Source organism: Scyliorhinus canicula, chromosome 5 (assembly GCF_902713615.1).
Source record: "Scyliorhinus canicula chromosome 5, sScyCan1.1, whole genome shotgun sequence".
In the NCBI taxonomy this organism is placed as follows: Eukaryota; Metazoa; Chordata; class Chondrichthyes; order Carcharhiniformes; family Scyliorhinidae; genus Scyliorhinus; species Scyliorhinus canicula.
In genome coordinates this window covers 231,542,160-231,569,027 of record NC_052150.1, presented here as the reverse complement: position 1 = coordinate 231,569,027, position 26,868 = coordinate 231,542,160, and the positions used below count along the sequence as shown (strand labels likewise).

The 26,868-nt window shown below is 48.5% G+C and overlaps 1 protein-coding gene across 1 annotated transcript in view; it reads right to left on the bottom strand.

Moving 5' to 3' along the window:
• The window catches only part of LOC119966672 (protein FAM83H-like), a 105,487-nt gene that overhangs the window by 1,628 nt on the left and 76,991 nt on the right, over positions 1-26,868 (bottom strand). The window contains 2 exon segments of the mRNA XM_038798731.1: positions 3-2,247; positions 6,893-7,017. Coding sequence (XP_038654659.1) covers positions 3-2,247; positions 6,893-7,017 — 2,370 coding nt within the window.

The following is a 26,868-nucleotide window of genomic DNA, read 5'->3' as shown; positions in this document are numbered from 1 at the left end:
TTCTTTGATTTAGTCCCACCTGGGAGGTTAAGAGAACTACTCCCTCTTGAAAGACTCTTTGAAATCAAATTGGAAACTACAGATTCCCTTTCCGTATCATGCCCCGTATCCCCTCTTGTGTCCAGACACACAGCAGATGAATGTAGCTTAACCTTCGCTAAATTGACATCGATCTCCTCCAACATCGAGGTCGAAGAAGGCCTTTTGTGAACTTCAGTAGAGCCTCTCAGAACCTCGGGATTGCTAGTATTATTCTGAGTCGCTGATTCAGAAGGCTGAGAAGAAGGCCTGGTACCCAGCTGAGAGGGTTGGGGGCTTGGCTGAGGAGAGGGTTGGGGTCCTTGCTGCCCAGATACAGAATTAATGATCTTTCTAAATGTTTCCAGAGGTTGCTTTTCAGTTTTCTCTGACTGTATTAGAGGTGGTGGTTTAACTTCTTTAGAAAACGCTGTGCGATGTGTCATTTTGTTAATGGCATCTTGAACCTTTTTGCTCAGTTGAAGCTCTAATTTTGGCCTTACCCTATGTTGGGTGCTGGATTGCACATCTGGGTCACAACTATCCAAACCAGAATCACTCTGCTGTTTACTCAGGTCCAAGTCTGGTGGTGGTTTTCCAGCAAAATCCTTTTTGAGATTTGGTGCTGGTGTTTTGGCAGCCTCACTTGGCACGGTGTTGGCAGGCATTGATTGCGGGATTGGTTTGGTTTGGTCATTGCTGAGCACCCGCTTGGTACTATTTTCCTGCAAATCTGCAGCTGCTGTGGGCTCCACAATCTCTTTAGATTCCTTTTCTTCATTCTCGATCTGTTCCTTGATGCCCAAGTTCATTTTCCCTTTGCGTGAGACATGCTGCTCTGTTTTTGAAGAATTAAAGATCAGTGACGAACGCAGCCTCGAGCTCCTTTGTAATATCGGATTGAGTTTACTACGCATGGACTCATGTTTTGCCAGCTTCACATTTTGCTTCTCACTTTCTTTATCTGATGACTGAGACTGGCCATCAAACAAATCAGTTTTTGTGGGCTTTGAGTTGTATAGATCCAAGCGTTTATAACTTGTATTCTGTGTAGGATCTCTGAACAAGCTGGTCTCAAAAGAAGCTGTGTTCTTCCTGGAATCCTGAAGTACTTCATTGTCACCCTGAGGTTCATCTGATGCAAAAATGCCCTCATTAAGTTGTTCTGCGTACTCATCCGGACAAGCACTAAGATAGGAGCCAATTCTCCATCTTCTCAGGCCATGTTTGTTAGGTTGATCTTCAGATTTACGACCCAGACTTGACTCTGTGAAAAGCATTTTTGGATCTAGAACTTGTTTCTGAGTTGGAGACTTTTGGCATGCATATGATTGGCCAATGTTGGGGCGCTTCGGTATATTCTGACCCATTCTTCCATCACTCACCACCTCGAGATCACTTGAACCATGCCGAACTTCTTTGGCGGAGTTAGAAGGTTCATAGTTTATCAGAGGTGGATGGAGTGGTAAACCTGACAGGTATGTCTCTTCACAAGTCCTTGGATCATATCTTTGCCTTCGCTTTTCCACCGACTCATCGTACTGATGTGTACTCATTCTGTTTTGCTTAAATCGTTCAAATGTTCCATGGCTATCTCTTAGATGTTGACTGTTGAAAGAGTTGATTCTACTCCTTATTAATGCAGGCTCTAAAGGATACATCTTTTCTCTGAATAATTGCTCGGATCTGGCATCTAATTGTTCATAGTGCTCACTTATTCGTCCATATCGATGTTCCAAAGCATCATAACTTTCCAAAGTCCCTTCTGCATAACTTCTCCGTTTGAATGCATTCATTTCCATCCTCTTTGCCCTCAGAATAGCACTGGATGTGGGATCAAACTGAATTTTCTCTGGAAAATGTGTAAACTGCTTCATGCAGCCTCTGATGTTCCCACCGTCCTCCTTGAAATGCCTGTTGACATCCTTTTGTCTAAAACCGCGAGGACAGGGATCAGGATCCGTGTCTGCCCATGAACACTCAGAGTGCTGTGAAAGCATGTCCTCTTGATACATGAATCTCTGGTTTTGTTTGCGTCGCCGCTTATCAGCAGACTGATATGGAGCCACAGTATAATAGTTATCCAAGTCTGGCATTAGATTCTCTACTCCAGGGAGAGGGTTTGACTGGGCATAAAGAATCCGAAATTCTTCATCGAAGATTGCTACGAGCTCTCCCTGAAAACGTTGGACAATGCTACGATGTATCTTTTCAAAGGACCACATAAAGCTGGAGAGTAAGGAAAGAGAAATTAAGAACATTTGCATTAATTAACACAGTATCAGTCATTGCAGGTCATACACCTGTTGCCCAAAACTATTCCAGAAACATACAGCACCACACATTTTGTCAAACCTGCTGGATATGGGAATGGGGACAGGTATCGCAGCCGCATATAAAGCTAAATCTGTGAACTGATTGAGTTATGTCCTCCTTATTAGGCAAGCAGTCACAGCCAAATATGGTAGAACTAGCTTATTTATCATTGTATGAGCCATTCTATCACATTGGCAAAGAATGAATATTACACATAATCCCATTAGCTTTTTTTGTTACTTGTTACAACTGTATACATAAGCTTTTAGTGACATTTTTGCACATGAATCCCTAAATCACTTTAGTCCTCCGCAGCCCTGAGCCTCTTGCCATTAACAATAAATTTTTATTTGTTTTTTGTGCATCCAAAAAGAATTACTTCACATTTTCTCACTGAACTCTACTCTATCTGCCATGGTAAGTCCATTTAATTAACCTGGCCATGCCATTTTGTAGTCATAATAATAATAAAAATGATAATTAGATTTATCGGCATTGTTGCCCAGTTGGTACAAATGCACACATCTCATCGGTCGTGCTTCAATGAGAAAGTTTCTAAGTGGTAGTGAGTGCTCAGCCCGGCGAGGCAGTCACCACAATCCAAGGGTAATTGGTCCACTTAAAGAGGCCCCACGGGCTTTATGCCGCAAATCAAGACGCGCCAGCCGATTCACCAGGAACACGCTCACCAGCCTCCCGCTAACAAGATAGAGCAGCACACAACTGCTCCTGCCAGCCAGCCCCACTCAGCTCGCAGCCATGGCTCCGAGACAACCGGCCCCATGATTCGGGGATGCAGACCTGGGGAGGCTCCTAGAGACGGTCAAGGCCAGGAGGGATGTCTTGTTCCCTGAGGGTCCCAGAGGGTACACCAAAGGGCAGCCAGTGCTGTCTGGGAGGAGGTAGCAGTGACCATCAGCTCAGGCAGTGTCACCAGGAGGACCAGTGCCGCAAGAAGGTCAATAACCTACACTGGGCCTCAAGGGTGAGTTGGCAGCGGACATCCTCCCTCCAACAGGAATGCTCCTGGCATCGCCCCCGTCCCCACCCAATGCCGTACCCTGTGCCATCCACTTACAACTCCGCTCCCCAAAACCTTCACACCAGCCCCCCCCCCCCCCCCCCCCCCCCCCCACCCGATCCCGCAGTGGAGTGCCTGGTGAACGATGTCAGCAGCATTAGCGGAGGTGTCCAAGACATGGCGCAGTCTATGATGGCCATGACTGAGCGCCTCGGTAGAGTGCCCCGCGCGATGGGGGACCTGACCCAGTACCAGCCGGATCTTGATGAGGGGCTGCAGGACATGTCCCAGTCGCAGGCGGGCATTGCACCGCAGATCACGTCCCAGTCACTGAGGAGCATCGACGAGGGCGTCGACACCATGGTGCAGACATTGGGCAGCCACCAGGGCTGGCAGAACCAGGTGATGCAAGGGCAACTGCCCCTCCTTCACAAATCTGGTCCCCAGGGCCCTATGGGCACAGGCCGGGAGGAGAGGGCACTAGTTGCCAACCCGGATTTGTCCTAGGTGTGGCGATGGTGGCCATCAGCTCCCCAGAGTTCCACCCTGCTGAGGACGCCGTGTATCGCTCGCAGTCCCTGGAACAGGATGGCACGGCCGTGCCTGTGCTGCCGTCAAGTGTGCCAGGGGCATTGAAGGCCACGGGATGTGGCAAGCAGCAGGTTACCTCCAGTTCTGATGTGTATTATGGGAAACAGACGCAGAAGTAGAGCAAGGAAGGCTAAGCAAGTTGAGGATCACTGAGAGGGTACTGGGGGAGGGGGGGTTGGGGGGATGAGTGTGTGCATGGAGGGGGAGAGATTAAGATGGGTGGGGAGACACCAACCAGGATGACACTTTTGGCATTTTCTTCTGCAATGTGGGCCAACCACCAAACCCTTGCCTTGTCTCCCCAGACATTGGAGTCCAGCCCAGCCCAGCCCCCGCCTAGGCACATGTGCAGATAATGGGTATGAGCGAGCACTCAACAGACAGGCAGGGTCAGGCTATGGCGTAGAATGAGGAGCTCCAGTGCCCAGCTCTCTGTGGGTTATCATCACTCCCCCTGCCCTCGACAGTGACCCGCTGAAAGTGCCGACACGGTCTCAACACTCTGGAGTGATGGACACGGACCCCGGGAGGGTGAGGGATGGGGGAGAGGGTAGCGATGACCGACTAAGCCCGGTGGGCCAGGGAGGCCCACACTGTCACCTGCTAAGCCACGTCCTGAGTGAAGCAGGCGAAGGTGTGGGCCTCCTTGGCCCTCTGTGTTTGCCACCTATCCTATAGCTGGTCCTCCGGATCCTCCCTGGGAGTAGCTTCCAGCCCCTGCAGGTTCTGCGTCTACTCCTCGGAGGTGACCGCATGCTCCTGCACCTCCATCACATTGTCCCGCTGCTGTGCCAGGTTGTGGAGGACACAGCAAACCACCACAAAGTGGACAACCCTCCAGGGGGTATACTGCAGAGCACTAGAGGCATCGGAACTGCATTTTGAGCAGACCGATGCACCGCTCAATGACAGATCAGGTGGTGCACGGCCCTGTTGTGCCGGGTCTCCACATTGGACACCTGCCTCCATACTGGTGTCATTAACCAGGTCCTCAGCGGGTACCCCTTATCCCAAAATGCCAACCAGCCATCCTGGAGTGGTCCTTGAAGAGGCCGGAGATGTCTGACTGCCCCAGGATGTAACTGTCATGCACACTCCCTGGGAAGCGCACTAGTGCATGATCTTCAGGTGGTGGTCACACATGATCTGGATGTTCAGGGAGTGAAACCCCTTTCTGTTGAAGTGTTTTTATTTATTTATTTATTTAGGGCACTCCCAGGTGACCCAGTGAGCGAAAGGTGACATGCGTGCCATCTATCAGCTGGACCTGGGACATCCTGGCGATGGCAGAAAATCTGCTGCCCAGGCATCTTGTTTGGCTTGATCTGTGTCAAAGTTTATATAGTTTGCTGCCCAGGAAACAGGGCATCCGTGACCTTTCATATGCACCTGTGAGCTATGGCCTGAGAGATGCCACAGAGGTCCCCGCGTGAGCCCTGGAGTAAGCCTGAGGCATAAAGGTTCAGGGAAGTGGCGATCTTGACGGCCACTGAGAGTGGTTGTTCCCCTCCTCCACATGGTGCCAACCTTGGGAGGTTATGGCACAGGTGCCGCGCCGTCTGCTTGTTAAGGCGGAACCTCCTGCGGCATGTGCTGTGTGTCATTTGCTTGAAAGACCACCGACGCCTGTACACTTTGGGCCGTCGCGGGCCTCCCCCTCTGGGTCTCACCTTGACCCGATGGCCAGCCGGGTCCTCAGGGTGTGGGGCGCAGCCCTGCACATGGGTCGCCGCCTCGACGCTCTCGACACTGCTGCTGCTGTTGTCTCCAGCACTTGGCCGCCCGGCCTGCCAATAGCACCACTAGGGCAAGTTCAGCGGAGTCCAAAATACAGTATTGACCACACCGTTCAATATTTGTAAGGAATTGGGAGAGGGCAAGAGACTGAAAAACAGCAATGTTTTCCACCCCGTGATCCTCCATTCCACCAATGAACCCCACCCCCCCAAACTTGGCCGCAGTGGGGGCTCCCGCTCACAGGATCCCAGACACCCACACACATTACCTGGTCTGGGCGCAGGTCCCTTTCCCTTTGCATGCACCCATCTTTCGGCTGTGGACATGTCCCCGGAGCTGGGCCTATCCACTGGGAGTTCTGATAGTAGCTGCTGCGAGTATGGTGTTATCACCCGCAGTGTTCAGGTACAGTGTACAGGCTCTATGGTCTGATTGGGATACTGGGCAATAACTTCCACATGCTACATGGCACGTCCATACACCCACAGGAATCTATTTGAGATGTGTGAAGTGCTCACTTAACTACGATTGCCAATTCCCTATTAGCCATAAAAGCAAATTACTGCGGATGCTGGAATCTGAAACGAAAGGGAAAATGCTGGAAAATCTCAGCAAGCCTGGCAGCATCTGTAGGGAGAGAAAAGAGCTAACGTTTCGAGTCCGATGACTCTTTGTCAAAGCTATTAGCCATAGCCTTCAGTTTAAAGTGAGAGCTGAGAGGACAATGCTGATCACTTCAACAACCCACTCTGAGAGGAGACGGGAAGAAACTGCATTGTGAGGCTCTCACAGCTTGTGAGGGACTGGTTTAGCTCACTGGGCTAAATCGCTGGCTTTTAAAGCAGACTAAGCAGGCCAGCAGCACGGTTCGATTCCCGTACCAGCCTCCCCGGACAAGGGCCGGAATGTGGCGACTAGGGGCTTTTCACAGTAACTTCATTTGAAGCCTACTCGTGACAATAAGCGATTTTCATTTTCATTTCATTTCTCACTGGATAAACAGCCAATGGGCAGCAGCACGGAGGAAAGGCAAATTGGTATTGATAGAATGTAAACTCTTCAATTATGCAACAGAAACAGGTTTTTCCTGCCTGTCAGAGACAGCTGGGAGAGACGGCTGGGAGAAATTAGTTGAATGAGAAAGCAATAATCAGCTTACTGCACATTTCTGTGGACAAGTATTCCAAGACAGGATCATCAGTCACTTACCTGTAGGAGCCACAGAGAACAGCATTACAATCCACCAGCATGAAACGCTCTATCAGGTTCCCAGTGAAGGACATCCCAGATTTGCAACTATAGGTTGACCCTGTTAATGTCCTCACTCTCAGGAACTGGAAAGAAAAAGAATACAATAATAATAATCTTTATTGTCACAAGCATCCGAGCTACACAGGAACACAAACATTGCACAGCACCATGACACAGAAGACCTATTCAATCACTGCACCATTTGAGAGATTATTGGGTTACATCAGAAACATAGAATTGTAGACTCCATTTCTATTTCCTCTCACTGTAGAATGACAGCACTTGTACCATTAAACTCCATTATCACTCATTCAGTGCCTATTTCAGCTATGGAATAAAACTGCTCACTACTTATTGCATAAGCACGAGTAAATGTGGAGGTCAGAAGTTCAAACTCCACCATGACAAATTGAACTCAATAAACCTGATCAACTGTGGACTGCCAACGGAAAAAAAAACTTTCACGAGGTCCCAGTTGATTCATAAATGTCTGTCAGAATTGGAAACTTGGCAGTGATCGAGCCGACACAATACTCCAGTCCGAAATGACTTGAAGGTAATCAATCAAGCCCTCAACAGCAGAATAATCACCATGCCAAAAATGTTGAGTGGATGCCCCATTTCAGCCTGTGCTCCAAGTCCCAAGCATCACAGCCAACTCAGCAATGGCGTGGGTGGGGTGCTCTTTCCAAGGGCCGGTGCAGACTCGATGGGCCGAATGGCCCCCTTCTGCACTGTAAATTCTATGATTCCATGACTGCAGGCCTTTGGTACAGCAAAGGCTGTGAGCTCTAATCACATTCCAGATGTAAACCACAGGATCATAAGAAACAGGAGCAATAGGAGGCCATTTGGTATGCTCCACCATTCAGTCAGATCCTGCCTGATCTGATTATAGCCTCAGCTCCATCTTTCTGTTGGTCCCCCATAATCCTTTACTCCCTTGCCAAGCAAAAGGAAGAGGCCGGCCTGCCGATCGGTGGGCCCCGATCGCGGGCCAGACCCCAGCGAAGGATCACTTATCCCGCCCCACAGGCCGCCTACCCCCCCCCCCACCCCGGCCCTTCGCGCAGAGTTCCCGCTGGCAGCGACCAGGGGTGAACGGCGCCGACGGGACTCTGTCGTATCCACGCAGCCGCTTGCCCCATCCAGACCGGAGAATCTGCAGCCCCGCCGATTCCAGCGGCCCGCGGTCAGCACCGCAAAACCGTGCCGGCGCGAATGCCGCACCTCGGAGAATCACGTGCCGGCGTCGGGGTGTCATGGCGCGGTTGCGGCGATTCTCCGTCCCGGCGCGAGGCTCGGAGAATCGCCCCTTTATGTTTCAATAAGTTCACCTCATTTTTCTAAACTCCAAATAGCATTGGCCCAACTTGCTCAACCTTTCCTCATAAGGCATCCCTTTCCTCCTAGGAATCAGCCGAGTGAACGTCTAGTACAAAAGGTAAAGTCGCATGGGATTTGGGGTGTGCTGACGAGATGGGTAAAGAACTGGCTTGTCAACAGGAGACACAGAATTGAGATCTGTAACTAGTTAATAATAATAATAATAATCTTTATTGTCACAAGTAGGCTTACATTGCAGTGAAGCTACTGTGAAAAGCCAGCGCCTGTTCGGAAACACAGAGAGAGAATTCGGAATGTGCAAATTACCTAACAGCATGTCTTTCGGGGCAAGTGGGAGGAAACCGGAGCGCCTGGAGGAAACCCACGCAGACACGGGGAGAACGTGCAGACTCCGCACAGACAGTGACCCAGCCGGGAATCAAACCTGTGACCCTGGCACTGTGAAGCCACAGTGCTAACTACTGTACTGCACACAGTTATGTTCAACAGGGATCAGTGCTGGGATCACTGTTGTTTGTTTTATATATATATATATATATATAAATGATCTGGAGGAAACTAGATGGTCTGATTAGCAAGTTTGCAGGTGAATGGGAGTGAAGGGGACTGTCAGAGAATACAGCAGAATAGAGATAGGCTGGAGATTTGGGCAGAGAAATGGCAGACGGACTTCAATCCCGCCAAATGCGAGGTAAGACATTTTGGAAGAACAAATTCAGGTGTGAATTATACAATAAATGGCAGAACCCTTAGGAGCATTGAGGGATCTGGGAATTCAGGTCCATAGTTCCATGGAAGTGGCAATGCAGGTGGATAAAGTGGTCAAGAAGGCATACAGCATGCTTGCCTTCATCGGCCTCGGCATTGAGTACAAGAGTTGGCAGGTCATGTTACAGTTGTATAACACTTTAGTTAGGCCACATTTGGAATATTGCGTGCAGTTCTGGTTGCCAGGGTGTTGACTAGTCTGGAGGGTGTGAGCGATGAAGAGAGGTTGAATAAACTCAGATTGTTTTCGTTGGAAAGACGGAGGCTGAGGGGAGACCTGATTGAGGGTTTTCCCAGGATGGAAGACACGATTACAAGGGGGAACAGGTTCAAAGCGAGAGGAGGAACGCTTAGGTGAGATGTGCAGGGAAAGATTTTCACGCAGAGGGTGTCGTGGATTTAGGTTCTTCCGGACCTGACAATGCTCTATTACTAACCTATGCTCTAGGTTAACCTATCAAAAGAGGGAAACCTGTTTTTCTGCCAAGACTCAGAATAGATCTCACGAAGGGAGAATGCTTTTCCAGGTCTCAAGCAGTTAAACAAGGTCTCAGTTACTTTTTATGGGGAGAGTTCAGATTCGTCACTCTGAACTAAATCGATACCTCTTGAGGTCGTGGGTCCTAGCCTATTCAGGACTTCCTAAATGAGTGTCTAGGATTCTCAACTTCGAGATTAATTTTCACACAGTATGATTTTAATTAAAGTATCTTTATTGTGAAAATACTACCAATAGATACATATTGAATTACAGAGTTAAAATATAAGTGAACTAACAGTCTATCTAGTTATCTGTTATTAATACAAGATTGTTAACAGTCCTTAGTTATCTGCTAACGCACTAAATTCTCTCAATAGAATGAGATATTTAAAACATGGAACAATCCTAAAGCATCTGTATCAGTTCCTTAGTACATTTCTAAGAAGTTATACAAAACCATACTTACAACCTGAGGTTTTGTTCGATTGGCCATGCTAAATTGCCCGTAGTGAATTGCCCGTAGTGTAAGGTTAATGGGGGGATTGTTGGGTTACAGGTATACGAGTTACGTGGGTTTAAGTAGGGTGATCATTGCTCGGCACAACATCGAGGGCCGAAGGGCCTGTTCTGTGCTGTACTGTTCTATGTTCTATGAGACAAGCTTCTAAGAACAGAACCGACTCTCGCCTTAGAAAGGTGGGTCAGGATAAGAGAGAGAGAGTACTTCTGCTAAAATGCCTTCTCCTTATGTATATGAAACTTGCTTATTGGTTCAGGAAGGCATTTGTTACCTTGGCATTTATTGCTGGTTAATTACCTATAGCCAAATGGCTAATTGGATGTACTATCACCGATAGATCTTTTAATGGTTGTAGTGTCTGTGTAATTGTCCGGTGTTCTAAGGTAGATTGGCAAGGGAGGGACCATTTGGTGCCTGTCTTTCTTCAGGGTTGTCACTCTCTCCAGATAACAAAACAGACTCTCTTGTGAAGGTGTTATCGTAAGTTCTCAAAGGTATAGTTTGAGAAGGATTTGTGTGTTTGTTTATCTGTTCTTATATTTTGAATACTTCTAGGTATGGGGAGTTCGTCTCAAAGAATTTATTGGTCTGTCAAAGAAGAGCCTCTAATTGCTTGGTACTAATGAGTCCTTGGAACCAGCTTGGAGTCTCTCCCATCAGGTGGTAACCTCTACCTGACCTTGAGCTGAAGTGGTTTTATTCCATCTTGAATTTAGAATGCTGTTTGTATTAATGCCTTATTTTTAATCCGAATCCTGCGGTGAACGTGATATCCATCAGAAGGGTGGTGGGTGCCTAGAATGTGCTGCCAGTGGAGATGGTGGAGTCAGACACGGTAGCAATGTTTAAGATGTATCTTGATAGACACAGGAACGGGCAGGGAATGGAGGGACACATACAGATTGTTTGGGAAATAAGTGACCAGTCTAAATAAGGAATCTGGATCGACACAGGCTTGGTGGGCCGAAGGGCCTGTTCTTTGTTCTTTGAGGTGCTTCCAGTGCAAGTATACCCTTTCTTCAAAAAACCTAAAGCCACGTCCTCCAGGTGCAAAGTATCTGCAACATCCTGTAGCAAGATTTCCCTACCTTTACATTACATCTCCCTGGCAAAGATGCCAACATTCAATTGGTTTTCCTAATTACTTGCTGGAACTCCATGCTAGCTTTTTGTGATATATTTACAAGGACACCACGATCCTTCTGAACTGAAGCATTTACAGTCTCGCTACATTAAATAATATTCTGCTTTTGTACCCTTCTCGTCAAAGTGGATGATCTCACATTTTCCCACATGATACAGACAGATTTTTGCAGGGAATCAAGGGATATCGAGGAATGGGCAGGAAGGTGGAGTTTGAAGTCCAGATCAGCCGTGGGCATAGTGAATGGAGGAGTAGGCGCGATAGCCACATGGTTTATACCTGCTCCTTCTTGTGTTCTTCGTCGTTACGAATCAACCATGTTGCTGTGTGTCAGGAGTCCAATGTCGGGAAGACTGGATAAGGACAGCTTATTCCCTACAGGGAATTAATCAACCAGATAGATATTTATGGCCATGTGGGGTTTCACAAGTCACTAGCCTTTTATACCAGATTTATTAATTAATTGAATTTAAATTCCCCAAATGCCTTCATGAGATTTGAACTAATGTCTCTGGAGCATTAGTGTAATGCCTCTGGATTACAGGCCCAGGAATATTACCAATGTGTAACCATTCCCAGATAACCTCACATGGCTTTCCATGGCCTCCCCATAATGCCACTGCTCTACTCTCTTACTTTAAGCAGTATCCCTTAGTTTAGATTTCTTAGTATCCATCTCCACTTCTGCATCTCAGTTTGCTGTTAACTCAGCCAGTCTATGCTATGTACTGTAGTTACAGTACTATACCCATACCAACGCACTTTCAATACCCTTACACAACTTGTTTTTTGACTTGGTCTTTGCTGTCACAAAATGCCCTCATGTTTCCAGTGTGCGCACTGAGCAGGTTGATGGGAGGGGTGTTAGGGCAGGTAGCCCATAGATAACCATATCCTCAAGCAATGAATAGTTCAAGTGTTCAAAGGAAGAGAAAACGTATGACTGGACACAGGGTCAGTTTACACACAGTAAGGCACCAACTCTGAATGATAAGTGAGCATCAATTAAATATTCATGATGAATAACCTGAGCAACAAAAGGTTGTGGCATTCAAATCAACTCATCCAGTTTAAGGTTCACATTAAGTGTCTTCCAATAATTGCACAACAAGCTCCATGAACACTAAACCAAATGAACACTTCCAGCAGGAAGACAGATGACTGTCAATCTTCAAGCTCACGTGTCTGGGGTGTGTGCAGCACAAGTAGTAATGTTGCCATTGTATCACTGGAAACTACAACAAAGCATGCAGCTTGTGCAAAGGTAAAAACTTCCAGGCGTTGCAAAATAAAGTCAACATTTGCAAATATTTCCGGTTTAAGAAATCTTTCCAAATATTCTACAATCTTGGCAACCCCCAACTCTCCCTTAAATGTTATCCCACTACCTGCAACCCTCTACTAATAGTTCTGGGGACTTCAATAAATACATATATAATATATATAATAACTTGGTCAGGGAAAGTGAATGTACCATTTCCATATTTGCAGATCACACAAAAATAGGTGGGAAGTCAAGTCATCATTTAATGCCCATTTGGAGGGCATATAAGAGTCACATGTAGGCCAGACCAGGTAAGGATAGCAGAATTCCTTCCCTGAAGGATATTAGTGAACCAGATGGGTTTTTACAACAATCGACAATGGTTTCATGGTCATCATTAGACTTGATTCCAGATATTTACTGAATTCAAATTTACCAACTGCCATATGGAATTTGAACCCAGGTCAGCATGGCAGCACAGTGGTTAGCATAGTTGCTTCACAGGGTCCCAGATTGGATTCCGGCTTGGGTGCGGAGTTCTCTTCTGTGCGGAGTTTACACTTTCTCCCCGTGTCTGCGTGGGTTTCCTCCGGGTGCCCCCGTTTCCTCCCACAATGCAACGATGTGCAGGTTTGGTGGATTGACCATGCTAAATTGCCCTTGTGTCCAAAGAAGTTAGGTGGGGCTACAGGGATAGGGTGGAGGTGTGGCGCTTAAGTGCGGTGATCTTTCCAAGGGCTGGTGCAGACTCAATAGACCAAATGGCCATTTCTGCACTGTAAATTCTATATTCTATGTCCCCAAATATTTCCTAGGTTGCTGGATTTCTGGTCCAGTGATAATACTGCAGTATAATTTGGATAAGTGTATGGTTATTCATTTTGGAAGCAAAAACAGGAAGGCAGATTACTACCTCAATGGTTGTAAATTGGGCGAGGGGAGTGTGCAGCGGGACCTGGGTGTCCTTGTGCACCATTCGCTGAAGGTAAACATGCAGGTGCAGCAGGCGGTAAAGAAGGCTAATGGTATGTTAGCCTTCATTGCAAGAGGTTTCGAGTATAGAAGCAGGGATGTGTTGCTACAATTATACAGGGCCTTGGTGAGGCCACACCTGTAGTATTGTGGGCAGTTTTGGTCTCCTTCTTGAACTGCTGCAGTCCATGTGTAGGTACACCAACAGTGCTGTTAGCGAGGGAGTTCCAGGATGTTGTCCAAGCAACAGTGAAGGAATGGCGATATATTTCCAAGTCGGGGTGGTGAGTGACTTGGAGGGGAACCTCCAGGTGGTGGGCTTCCCAGGTATCTGCTGCTCTTGTCCTTCTAGATGGTCATAATCATGGGTTTGGAAGGTGCTGTCTAAGGAACCTTGGTGAGTTCCTGCAGTTCATCTTGTAGATGGTACACACGTCTGTCACTGTGCATTGGTGGTGGAGGATCCGAATGCTTCTGGAAAGTGCCATCAAACAGGCTGGCATGTCGTGGATGGTGTTGGGCTTCGAGAGTTGGAGCTGCGCTCATCCAGGCAAGTGGAGAGTATTCCATCACGCTCCTGACTTATTTTTTGTAGATGGTGGACAGGCTTTGGGGAGTCAGGAGGTGAGTTACTCACTGCACGATTCCTGGTCTGCTGTAGGAACCACAGTATTAATATGACTAGTCTGGCTCAGTTTGAGGTCAATGGTAACTCCTGGAATGTTGATAATGGGTGATTCAGTGATGGTAATGCCACAGATATCAAGGGGAGATTGTTTGATTATCTCTTTAATAATTATCTTTAATATCTTTAATAGTGTCACATGTAGGCTTACATTAACAATGCAATGAAGTTATTGTGAAAATACCCAAGTCACCACACTCTGGTGCCTGTTCGGGTACACAGAGGGAGAATTCAGAATGTCCAATTCACCTAACAGCACGTCTTTAAGTTCCTGAGGGTCACCACCATCTGTCCTGGTCCATTCACGTTGATGCAACAGTCAAGAAAGCCCAACTTCCTACGGAAGCTAAAGAAATTCGGCATATCTGCATCGAGTCTCACAGACGTCTACAGATGTGCTAGAGAGAGCATCCTATCCGGCTGCATCACAGCCTGGTATGGCAACTGCTCAGCCCAAGATCACAAGAAATTGCAGAGTGTGGTGAACTCAGCCCAATGCATCACACAAGCTTGCTACCCCCACATTGATTCTGTCTACACCTCCTGCTGCCTCAGGAAGGCAGGCAGCATTTTCAGAGACCCCTCACACCCAGGCTTTGCCTTCTTCCAGACCCTTCCATCAGGCAAAAGATATAGAAGTCTGAAGACCCAAACATAGGAACAGCTTCTTCCCCACAGCTACAAGACTCCTCAAAAACACCCCCTCAGACTGATCTGTTCCCTGGAAGAACACTATTTACGACGTCCTATGCTGCTCTTGTTTGGCCCTTGTTCTGCACTGTAACCAATCACTGTTTGCCGATGTACCATTTGTCAATGTTCTCTGTTGATTATTCTTTTGGCTATTACGTACCTACTGTCACTGAAAGGGGTAACACAGGTGGAGAAGGTAGTCAAGAAGGCATACGGCATGCTTGCCTTCATTGGCCGGGGCATTGAGTATAAGAATTGGCAAGTCATGTTGCAGCTGGTCACCCTTGTCAGGCCACACTTGGAGTATAGTGTTCAATTCTGGTCGCCACACTACCAGAAGGATGCGGAGGCTTTAGAGAGGGTGCAGAAGAGATTTACCAGGATGTTGCCTGGTATAAAGTGCGTTAACTATGATGAGAGGTTGAATAAACCTGGTTTGTTCTCACTGGAACGACGGAGGTTGAGGGGCGAACTGATAGAGGTCTACAAAATTATGAGGGGCATAGGCAGAGTGGATAGTCAGATACTTTTCCCCAGGGTAGAGGGGTCAATTACCTGGGGGGCATAGGTTTAAGGTGCGAGGGGCAAGGTTTAGAGGAGATGTACGAGGCAAGTTTTTTTACACAGAGGGTAGTGGGTGCCTGGAACTCGCTGCTGGAGGAGGTGGTGGAAGCAGGGACGATAGTGACATTTAAGGGGCATCTTGACAGATACATGAATAGGATGGGAATAGAGGGATACGGACCCAGGAAGTGTAGAAGATTTTAGTTTAGACGGGCAGCATGGTCGGCACAGGCTTGGAGGGCCGAAGGACCTGTTCCTGTGCTGTACTTTTCTTTGTTCTTTGTGTATATTCCCTTGGCAGCAGAAAATTACGCTGAGGTAGGAAGAATAATGGAGCTGAATATTATTGAAAAGGAGAAAGGCCGCAGAAAGCTGCAGCTCGCACTCAAGTTCAGAAGGTGGTAGGAAAAACAAATAGATTGGTGGTGTTGATTTCAAAGGCGATAGAGTATAAAAATAGTGATGTCTATAGTGAAAACTATACAAGGTACTAGTTTGATCACACCTAGAATACTGTGAACAGTTTTGGTCCCTTATCGGAGGAAATATACACAGAATTGGAGGCAGCCCAGAGAACGTTCACTAGGTTGATCCCGGATATGAAGTGATTTTCTTTTGGGGAGGTTGAGTAGGTTGGGTCTGTACTCAAGAGGCCAACAAGAGGCGAGGCCACATTGGATTTGGTTTTGGGTAATGAACCAGGCCAGGTGTTAGATCTGGAGGTAGGTGAGCACTTTGTCCCTGCTGATTTCATCTGTGGGAAGTGCACCCAACTCCAGCTCCTCAAAAACCGTGTTAGGGACCTGGAGCTTGAGCTGGATGAACTTTGGATCATTCAGGAGGCAGAGGGGGTCATAGATAGGAGCTTCAGGGAAGTAGTTACACCAAAGACTGGAGATAGATGGGTAACTGTAAGAGGGACTGGGAAGAAGCAGTCAGTGCAGGGACCCCCTGCGGTCGTTCCCCTGAGTAACAAGTATACCGTTTTGGATACTTGTGGGGGGGGGGGGACTTACCAGGGATAAGCCATGGGGTACGGGCCTCTGGCACGGAGTCTGTCCCTGTTGCTCAGAAGGGAAGGGGGGAAAGGAGTAGAACATTAGTAATTGGGGACTCAATAGTCAGGGGCACAGATGGGAGATTTTGTGGAAGCGAGAGAGACTCACATTTTGTATGTTGCCTCCCAGATGCAAGGGTACGTGATGTCTCGGATCGTGTTTTCCAGGTCCTTAAGTGGGAGGGGGAGCAGCCCCAAGTCGTAGTCCACATTGACACTAACGACATAGGTAGGAAAGGGGACAAGGATGTCAGGCAGGCCTTTAGGGAGCTAGGATGGAAGCTCAGAGCGAGAACAAAGAGAGTTGTTATCTCTGGGTTGTTGCCCGTGCCGCGTGATAGTGAGACGAGGAATAGGGAGAGAGAGCAATTAAACACGTGGCTACAGGGATGGTGCAGGCGGGAGGGATTGAGATTTCTGGATAACTGGGGCTCTTTCTGGGGAAGGTGGGACCTCTATAGATGGTCTACATCTGAACCTGAGGGGCACCAATATCCTGGGGGGGAGATTTGTTAGTGCTCTTTGGGGGGGGTTTAAACTAATTCAGCAGGGGCATGGGAACCTGAATTGTAGTTTTGGGGTACGGGAGATTGAGAGTATAGAGGTCAGGAGCACAGATTTGACTTCGCAGGAGGGTGCCAGTGTTCAGGTAGGTGGTTTGAAGTGTGTCTACTTCAATGCCAGGAGTATACGAAATAAGGTAGGGGAACTGGCAGCATGGGTTGGTACCTGGGACTTCGATGTTGTGGCCATTTCAGAGGACATGGATAGAGCAGGGACAGGAATGGTTGTTGCAGGTTCCGGGGTTTAGGTGTTTTAGTAAGCTCAGAGAAGGGGGCAAAAGAGGGGGAGGTGTGGCGCTGCTAGTCAAGGACAGTATTAAGGTGGCGGAAAGGATGCTAGGTGGAGACTCTTCTTCCGAGGTAGTATGGGCTGAGGTTAGAAACAGGAAAGGAGAGGTCACCCTGTTGGGAGTTTTCTATAGGCCACCTAATAGTTCTAGGGATGTAGAGGAAAGGATGGCGAAGATGATTCTGGAAAAGAGCGAAAGTAACAGGGTAGTTGTTATGGGAGACTTTAACTTTCCAAATATTGACTGGAAAAGATATAGTTCGAGTACATTAGATGGGTCGTTCTTTGTACAATGTGTGCAGGAGGGTTTCCTGACACAATATGTTGACAGGCCAACAAGAGGCGAGGCCACATTGGATTTGGTTTTGGGTAATGAACCAGGCCAGGTGTTAGATCTGGAGGTAGGTGAGCACTTTGGAAACAGTGACCACAATTCGGTGACCTTTACGTTAGTGATGGAAAGGGATAAGTATACCCCGCAGGGCAAGAGTTATAGCTGGGGGAAGGGCAATTATGATGCCATTAGACATGACTTAGGATGTGTAGGTTGGAGAAGTAGGCTGCAAGGGTTGGGCACACTGGATATGTGGAGCTTGTTCAAGGAACAGCTATTGCGTGTTCTTGATAAGTACGTACCAGTCAGGCAGGCAGGAAGGGGTAGAGCGAGGGAACCGTGGTTTACCAAAGAAGTGGAATCTCTTGTCAAGAGGAAGAAGGAGGCCTATGTGAAGATGAGGCGTGAAGTTTCAGTTGGGGCGCTTGATAGTTACAAGGAAGCGAGGAAGGATCTAAAGAGAGAGCTAAGACGAGCAAGGAGGGGACATGAGAAGTCTTTGGCAGGTAGGATCAAGGAAAACCCAAAAGCTTTCTATAGGTATGTCAGGAATAAAAGAATGACTAGGGTAAGAGTAGGGCCAGTCAAGGACAGTGGTGGGAAGTTGTGTGTGGAGGCTGAGGAGATAAGCGAGATACTAAATGAATACTTTTCGTCAGTATTCACTCAGGAAAAAGATAATGTTGTGGAGGAGAATGCTGAGACCCAGGCTATTAGAATAGATGGCATTGAGGTGCGTAGGGAAGAAGTGTTGGCAATTCTGGACAAGGTGAAAATAGATAAGTTCCCGGGGCCTGATGGGATTTATCCTAGGATTCTCTGGGAAGCCAGGGAAGAGATTGCTGAGCCTTTGGCTTTGATTTTTATGTCATAATTGGCTACAGGAATAGTCCCAGAGGACTGGAGGGTAGCAAATGTGGTCCCTTTGTTCAAGAAGGGGAGTAGAGATAACCCCGGTAAATATAGGCCGGTGAGCCTCACATCTGTTGTGGGTAAAGTCTTGGAGAGGATTATAAGAGATACGATTTATAATCATCTAGATAGGAATAATATGATTAGGGATAGTCAGCATGGTTTTGTGAAGGGTAGGTCATGCCTCACAAACCTTATCGAGTTCTTTGAGAAGGTGACTGAACAGGTAGACGAGGGTAGAGCAGTTGATGTGGTGTATATGGATTTCAGTAAAGCGTTTGATAAGGTTCCCCACGGTTAGCTATTGCAGAAAATACGGAGGCTGGGGATTGAGGGTGATTTAGAGATGTGGATCAGAAATTGGCTAGTTGAAAGAAGACAGAGGGTGGTGGTTGATGGCAAATGTTCAGAATGGAGTTCAGTTACGAGTGGCGTACCACAAGGATCTGTTCTGGGTCGTTGCTGTTTGTCATTTTTATAAATGACCTAGAGGAGGGCACAGAAGGTTGGGTGAGTAAATTTGCAGACGACACTAAAGTCAGTGGAGTTGTAGACAGTGTGGAAGGATGTTGCAGGTTACAGAGGGACATAGATAAGCTGCAGAGCTGGGCTGAGAGGTGGCAAATGGAGTTCAATGTGGAGAAGTGTGAGGTGATTCACTTTGGAAAGAAAAACAGGAATGCGGAATATTTGGCTAATGGTAAAATTCTTGGCAGTGTGGATGAGCAGAGGGATCTCGGTGTCCATGTACATAGATCCCTGAAAGTTGCCACCCAGGTTGATAGGGTTGTGAAGAAGGCCTATGGTGTGTTGGCCTTTATTGGTAGAGGGATTGAGTTCCGGAGCCATGAGGTCATGTTGCAGTTGTACAAAACTCTGGTACGGCCGCATTTGGAGTATTGCGTACAGTTCTGGTCGCATCATTATAGGAAGGACGTGGAAGCTTTGGAATGGGTGTAGAGGAGATTTACCAGGATGTTGCCTGGTATGGAGGGAAATTCTTATGAGGAAAGGCTGATGGACTTGAGGTTGTTTTCGTTAGAGAAGAAGGTTAAGAGGTGACTTAATAGAGGCATACAAAATGATCAGAGGGTTAGATCGGGTGGACAGTGAGAGCCTTCTCCCGCGGATGGAGGTGGCTAGCACGAGGGGACATAGCCTTAAATTGAGGGGTAATAGATATAGGACAGACGTCAGAGGTAGGTTTTTTACGCAAAGAGTGGTGAGGCCGTGGAATGCCCTACCTGCAACAGTAGTGAACTCGCCAACATTGAGGGCATTTAAAAGTTTATTGGATAAGCATATGGATGATAATGGCATAGTGTAGGTTAGATGGCCTTTAGTTTTTGACTTCCCATGTCGGTGCAACATCGTGGGCCGAAGGGCCTGTACTGCGCTGTATCGTTCTATGTTCTATGTTCATTGGAGTTTATAAAAATGAGAGGTGATCTTATTGAGACACACAGGATTCTCCGGGGTAGATGCTGAGAGGATGTTTCCTCTTATAGGGAGGTCCAGGACCAGAGGACATAATCTCAGAGTAATGGGCCACCCTTTCAAGACAGAGATGAGGAGGAATTTCTTTGTTAGGTGTGGTTATGTTCAAAGCTGAGATAGACAGATTTTTAACCGGTAAGGGAATCAAGGGTTATAGGGATACGGCAGGAATTGGAGTTGAGAAAGATGAGATCAGATCAGTTGTGATCTGATTGAATTGCAGAGTAGACTCCATGGGCCGAATGGCCTATTTCTGCTCCTCCATAAATTTCTTATCAATGATACAACGCCAGGGTCACTGTTCTAGGCCAAAGTAAATAGTTATAAATGCTCAGACACTGTCCGTTCAGAATAGTATTATCTCACAGCCCCTCCTTTGAATAGAATCATATGATTCATGGGCAGCACCGTAGCACAGTGGTTAGCACAGTTGCTTCACAGCTCCAGGGTCCTAGGTTCGATTCCTGGCTTGGGTCACTGTCTGTTCAGAGTCTGCACGTTCTCCCAGTGTCTGCGTGGGTTTCCTCCGGGTGCTCCAGATTCCTCCCACAGTCCAAAGATGTGCAGGTTAGGTGGATTGGCCATGCTAAATTGCCCTTAGTGTCGAAACAAGTTAGGTGGGGTTACGGGCACAAAGGGGATAGGGTAGAGGCGTGGGGCTTAAGTAGGATACGGAGCAAACTCGATGGGCTGAATGGCCTCCTTCTGCATTGTAGATGCTATGATTCTATGAAAGAATCATAGATTGGTTACAGCACAGAGGGAGGCCATTCTGCCCTTCATATTTGTGCCAGCTCTCTGAAGGATGACTTTATCTCGTTCCACTGTCATGCTTTTCCCTCATAGTCGTGCAAATGTTCTGTTTTCAGGTAATGATCCACTTCCACTTTAAATGCCTCAATTGAACCTGCCTCCACCACACTCTCAGGCAGTACATTGCAGGCCTCCATATTGAAAAATGATTTTCCTCATGTCGCCACTGTGCTTTTGCCAAGAACTTTAAATCTGTGCCCCTTCTTGGGAGTGTCCAGGACCACAGGATATAATCTCAGAGTAAGGAGTCACCCATTTCAGACAGAGAGAAGGAGGAATTTCTTCTCTCAGAGGGTAGTGAGTCTGTGGAATTCTTTACCAATGGGAACAGCTTCTCCTTAGAACCTCCGAGAGCAAATCAAATTAACCCGCAATACCGTAGAGGAGGAATTCCTGGAGTGTATACGGGATGGTTTTCTGGATCAATATGTTGAGAAACTAACTGGAGAACAGGCCATCATAAACTGGGTACTGAGAACAGAATCATTGACAATCTAGTTGTGCGAGACACTTTGTGGATGAGCAACCATAATATGATAGAATTTTTCATCAAGATTGAGAATGAAGTATTTGATTCTGAGACGAGGGACCTGAATCTTAATAAAGGAAACTACGATGATGATGTATGAGTTGGCTTTGATCCACTGGGGAATGTAACTTCAAGGGATGACAGTGGATAAGCAATGGCAAACATTCAAGAAGCACATGGAGGAACTACAACAATTCTTTATTCCAGTTTTGACTGTCATGTGAGAGTACCTTTAATAAATAGATGTTTAAGCAATGTACCTTTAAGAAATGGAGCAGCTCATATTACTGAAGTGATGTCAGAGGGTGGGGGGAGCTGAGCTCACTTCTGCTTTTAGTTTCAGTTTGAGAGAGAGCAGCTGAAAAGTGCCTGGCTGGTTTGCTGTGAGCTGTTTGAAAGGAGAAAGCCAGGTTCATGGCATCTAATTACCATGAACCGCTATCCTCTCAGCTGAGGAATCAGTTCTCCTCCATGTTGATCACCACTTGGAGGAAGCACTGAGGGTGACAAGGACGCAGAATATGCTCTGGGTGGGGACTTCAATGTCCATCACCAAGAGTGGCTCAGTGATACCAGCACAGACCTAGCTGGCCGGGTCCTAAAGGATATAGCTGCTAGACTGGGAGTGTGATAGGTGGGGAGGGAACCAACAGGTGGGGAAAAACATACTTGACCTCATCCTCACTAATCTGCCTGCTGCAGATGCATCTGTCCATGACAGTATCGGTAGAAGGGACCACCGCACAGGCCTTGTGGAGATAATGTTCCCCCTTCATGTTGAAGATATTGGATTGTGTGGCACTACCATGCTAAACGGGTTAGATTTCAAACTGATCTAGTAACACAAGATTGGACAACCATAAGGCGCTGTGGGCCATCAACATTGAGTAATATACAGTGAAGCAATTCCCAAGGGATTGCATCATTCAGTTGCGAATAGTGGTGGACAATTAAATAACTCACTGGAGGGGCTCCAAAAACATCCCCATCCTCAATGAGGCAAAGGTTAAGGTTCAGCAGTTGCAACAATCTTCAGCCAGAGGTGCTGGGAGGATGATTGATCTGAGCCTCCTCCGAGTGCTCCCAGTATGACAGCTGCCAGTCTTCAGCCAATTTGATTTGCTCCAAGAGCTACGAAGAAGGGCAGCACGGTAGCACAGTGCATAGCACTGTTGATTCACAACTCCAGGATCTCAGGTTCGATTCTCGGCCTGGGTCACTGTCTATGTGGAGTCTGCACATTCTCCCTGTGTCTGTGTGGGTTTCCTCCGGGTGCTCCAGATTTCTCCCAGAAGTGCTGAAAGACGTGCTGTTAGGTAATTTGGACATTCTAAATTCTCCCTCTATGTACCCGAACAGGTGCCAGAGTGTGGCGACTAGGGGCTTTTCACAGTAACTTCATTGCAGTGTTAATGCAACCGACTTGTGACAATAAAGATTATTATTATTGAAATGGCTGACGGCACTGGCTAGAGCAAATGTTGTGGATCCTGACAGTATTCCAGTTGTGCTGAACACTTGCCGTGCCCCTGGCCAAGCTGTCCTGGTACACTGGCATCTTCCCAGCAATGTGAAAAACTGCCCAGCTCGGTCCTGTAAAAAAGCAAAGCAAATCCAACTCAACCAATTACCATCCTGTCGATCGATAAGACCAGAAGACGTAGGAGCAGCAGTCGGCCATTCAGCCAATGGAGCCTGCTCTCCCATTTGGTCAGGTCATGACATGCTCAACATTAGTTTCCCACCTCATCCCCATAACCCGGGATTCCTTACTGATTCAAAATCTGTCCATCTCAGCCTTGAACATATTTAATGTTCTGGTCTCTACAACCTTTTGCGATAAAGAATTCCACAAATTCACAACCTCTGAGAGAAGAAATTCGTCCTCATTTCTGCCTTAAATGAGCAACCCCATACTCTGAGATTATGTCCTCTGGTCCTAGACAAGAGGTAGCAATCTCTTAGTATCGACCCTGTCAAGCCCCCTCAGAATCCCATGGCTGAGATTCTCTGTCCTCGTTGCGCTCAAGTGAGAAGACTGAATAGTGGGACCGGCCAAAAACGAGGATCCCGCCGGGCGGCAAACAGTTTGCGATGCAACCGGTCCACTCCCGTAGGCGAAATCGGAATCACACCATAGTGTGGTGAGAAGACAATATTCACCACTTAAGCCCTATTTCCATACAATTAACCGGAGACACTCCACATCCAATGGCTCCCGTGATTCAGCAGCCTCCCCAGTGAGTGCTCACGCTGGCGTTGATTCGTACTCCTTTTGAAAAACGTGAAACTGGCAGAAGGGCATCTGCGGGGAAATGAGATGAGTAGCCATCTTTGCTCACAGGCAATGAACCCGAGGGAAGTGGGCTTGCCGCCCCAGTGCTTGGCGGGGCACCCTCGGCTGGGATGGGTCACAGTGGGAGAGGGGGGTGGGGTCAGTGTTGGAGGTGGGAGGCAGTCGACGTTGGCGGGTGGTCCGCTGGGGGGAGGGGGGCAACCACTTGTGACTCCGCCTTGCCAACCCCTGATTCGTATGTACCCATTTCAGGGGCAACCCCTGACCATGCCCATCTGCCCCAACCGACTACCCGGATCCCACACTGACTGCTGAGGACTCTGGCCATGCGGCTGAAGGCTATTGCTAATAGGAAGTTGACAATCGTGGTTAAGTGAGCCCTTCACACATCCCAAGTGGATTCCCGTGGGTGGGCGGGCCATGTAGCACATGGGAGTTATTGCCTAGCATCCCAATAGGACTGTGATGCCTGGATAGTGTACCTGAACAGTGCGTGAGGCAGGGCAACACCACACACACAGCAGCCAACATCCAAACACCCAGGGGATGGGACACAGCTCCGGAAACATGTTCACATCCGGAGGGTGGGTGAGTGCCATGGGGAGGGGGTCATTGCCGGTCCAGGTAACGTTATGTGCGAGTGTCAGGAGTACAGAGTCTGGGGTCCTTTGAGGGTGGCCCACTGTGGTGGGGTGTACGTGGGCAGGGCTTGCCGGGTGTGTGGGTAGGCGGGGATCAATAGGGGAATGGAGGGTCCCAAGGTGGGAGCCACCAATGTTTGTCAGTTTCACACCATCTCCCAAATCCTTACAGATATTGAATGGTATGGAAGGTATTTTGGACCCCGCAGAACAGACCCCAGTGGTGCTGCTGGTGGGCCGGGTGGCCAGGTGCCAGTGATAACGGTAGAAGCAGTGTCTGCAGAGGCTCGAGGTGGCGTCCCATATGCTGGACCTGACCGCCCATCAGGCCAGGGTGAGACCCAGAGGGGGAGGCCTGCAACGGGCCAGGGTGTACAGGCGTCGCTGGTTATTCCAGAAGATGACAGACAGCAGATGCAGCAGGAGGCTCAGCATCAACAAGGAGACATTGTGGCACCTGTGCCATATCCTCGTGGACCTGGCACAAAGTGGAGAAGGAGGACACTCGCCCTCGGTGGCCATCAAGGTTACCGCAACCCTGAACTTTTACGCCTTGGCATCCTTCCAGGGCTCGGACGGAGACCTGTGTGGAATCTCACACGCCACAGCCACAGGTGCATCTGACAGGTCACGGATGTCCTGTTTGCCCAGGAGGGGCCTATATCAACTTTGACATGGACCGAGCTCAACAGGATACCCGGGCAGCAGGATTCTCTGTCACTGTCGGTGCCCTATATTAACAGGAAGGGATCCCACACCCTGAATATCCAACTCGCCTGTCACCACCAGAATTAAATTTTGAAAGTGGTTCATGAATTTCCCATGGTGGGATATTTGGGAATTAGGACATCTTAAGTTAAGATTCAAAAATACTTATATTGGCCTAGAATACATATTCGCAATCATGTGGACAATTTACCCTCACATGTGTGCATGCTTCTCAGGGAGTGTAATCTGGGGCAGTCACACATCCCCGGCATCTTCAAGGACCACCCCAGGATGGCCGTCTGGTCCCTGGAGGATAAGGGATACCCGCTGAGGACCTGGCTAATGTCGCCAGTACAGAGGGCGGAGACCGAAGCGGAGATTCGATACAATGAGGTCCATGTGGCCACCCGAGCTGCCATTGAGTGGTGCATTGGGCTTCTTTAAATGCCCATCCGATGTCTCGACCGCTGCTGTGGTGCCCTGCAGTACAGCCCCCCGCAGGGTCGCCCGGTTTGTGGTGGTCTGCTGTATCCTCCACAATCTGGGACAGCAGCGGGGCGACGTGCTAGAGGTGGGGGATGAGGAACATGTGGCCACCTCTGAGGAAGAGGAGAAGGAGGATGAGGATGATGAGGAGGCGCTGGACCTACAGAGGCTGGAGGATGATCCCGTGGAGGAACTGGGAGACCAGTCAGAGGCTGCAGGACAGGTGACAGCGGCAAGGATCCAGCAAGCCCAGAGGGCCACGGAGACCCTCATACCCCCCCGCTTCACATAGGGCGTGGTCTGGTCTGTCATCGCTCATAGGGCCCCAGGGTTCACCTCGGGAATGGGGGGGGGGTTGCAGCTGGATCGAGCCCCGGCTACCCCTGCGTCACTTGGCCCTGCAAGCCCTGGCGGCTCCCCAATGTCTGCACCATCATGTCGACGCCCTCGGCGATGCTCCTCAGTGATTGGGCCATGCTCTGCAGCGCCTCGGCAATGCTTGCCTGTGACTGGGACAAGCTCTACAATGCCCCGACTATTCCCACCTGAGACCGGGACATGTCCCGCAGCACCTCATCTAGGTCAGCCTGGTACTGGGTCACGTCCCCCAGTAAGTAGGGCGTTCTGCCAAGGCCCTCAGCCATGGCCGTCAGCGACCACACCTTAGACATCTCCACGAATGCTGATGTCATGCACCAGGCTCTCCACTGCTATTGCCACCCTAGCAGTGTTGGTCCAGGTGCCACCCATTGCCGGTGACATCTCCTGCACCCGTAGCCTCTGGGACTCCTCCAATCGGCTATGGAGTTCCTGGAGTGTCGCTGACATCTCCCACTGAATGTCGAGGCTGCTCCCTAATGTCTCCATCAGCTCCGGGATAGCCTGGTCCATGGGCTCAGCTTCTAGCTGGGACCCAACTGGGTCCGAGGTTCCAGCAGATCTCCAACTGCTGTCTCGCCTGGGCACTACTCCCTCCACCTGATGTGCATCAGCGATTGTCGTGCTCACCAGATTGTGCCCCAGAAGCTTGACCACCAATGTTGCTCGCCGAGATGTGTATCTCAGCGCTGGTGGAAGGCAGGGATGACAGTGTAGATTGTGGAATATTCAGAGCTCTCCTCTGAGGTGGTCTCATCGAAGGCAGGGTTGGGGTCACCCGGATGGGCCGGCGCTGTCGGCTGCAAGTTTTGCGGATGGATGCAGATGTGGTCAGTGTGAGGGATGGGTCAGTATGTATGGCATTAACAACTCACGTTTGGGGAGGGCTAAAAGAGGCCATAAAATATATATAAGGAGTAAGAGGGTAGCTAGGAAAGAGTGGTCTGACTGCATGGAGTCAGAGGAAGTGGGCGAGATCCTAAATGACTACTT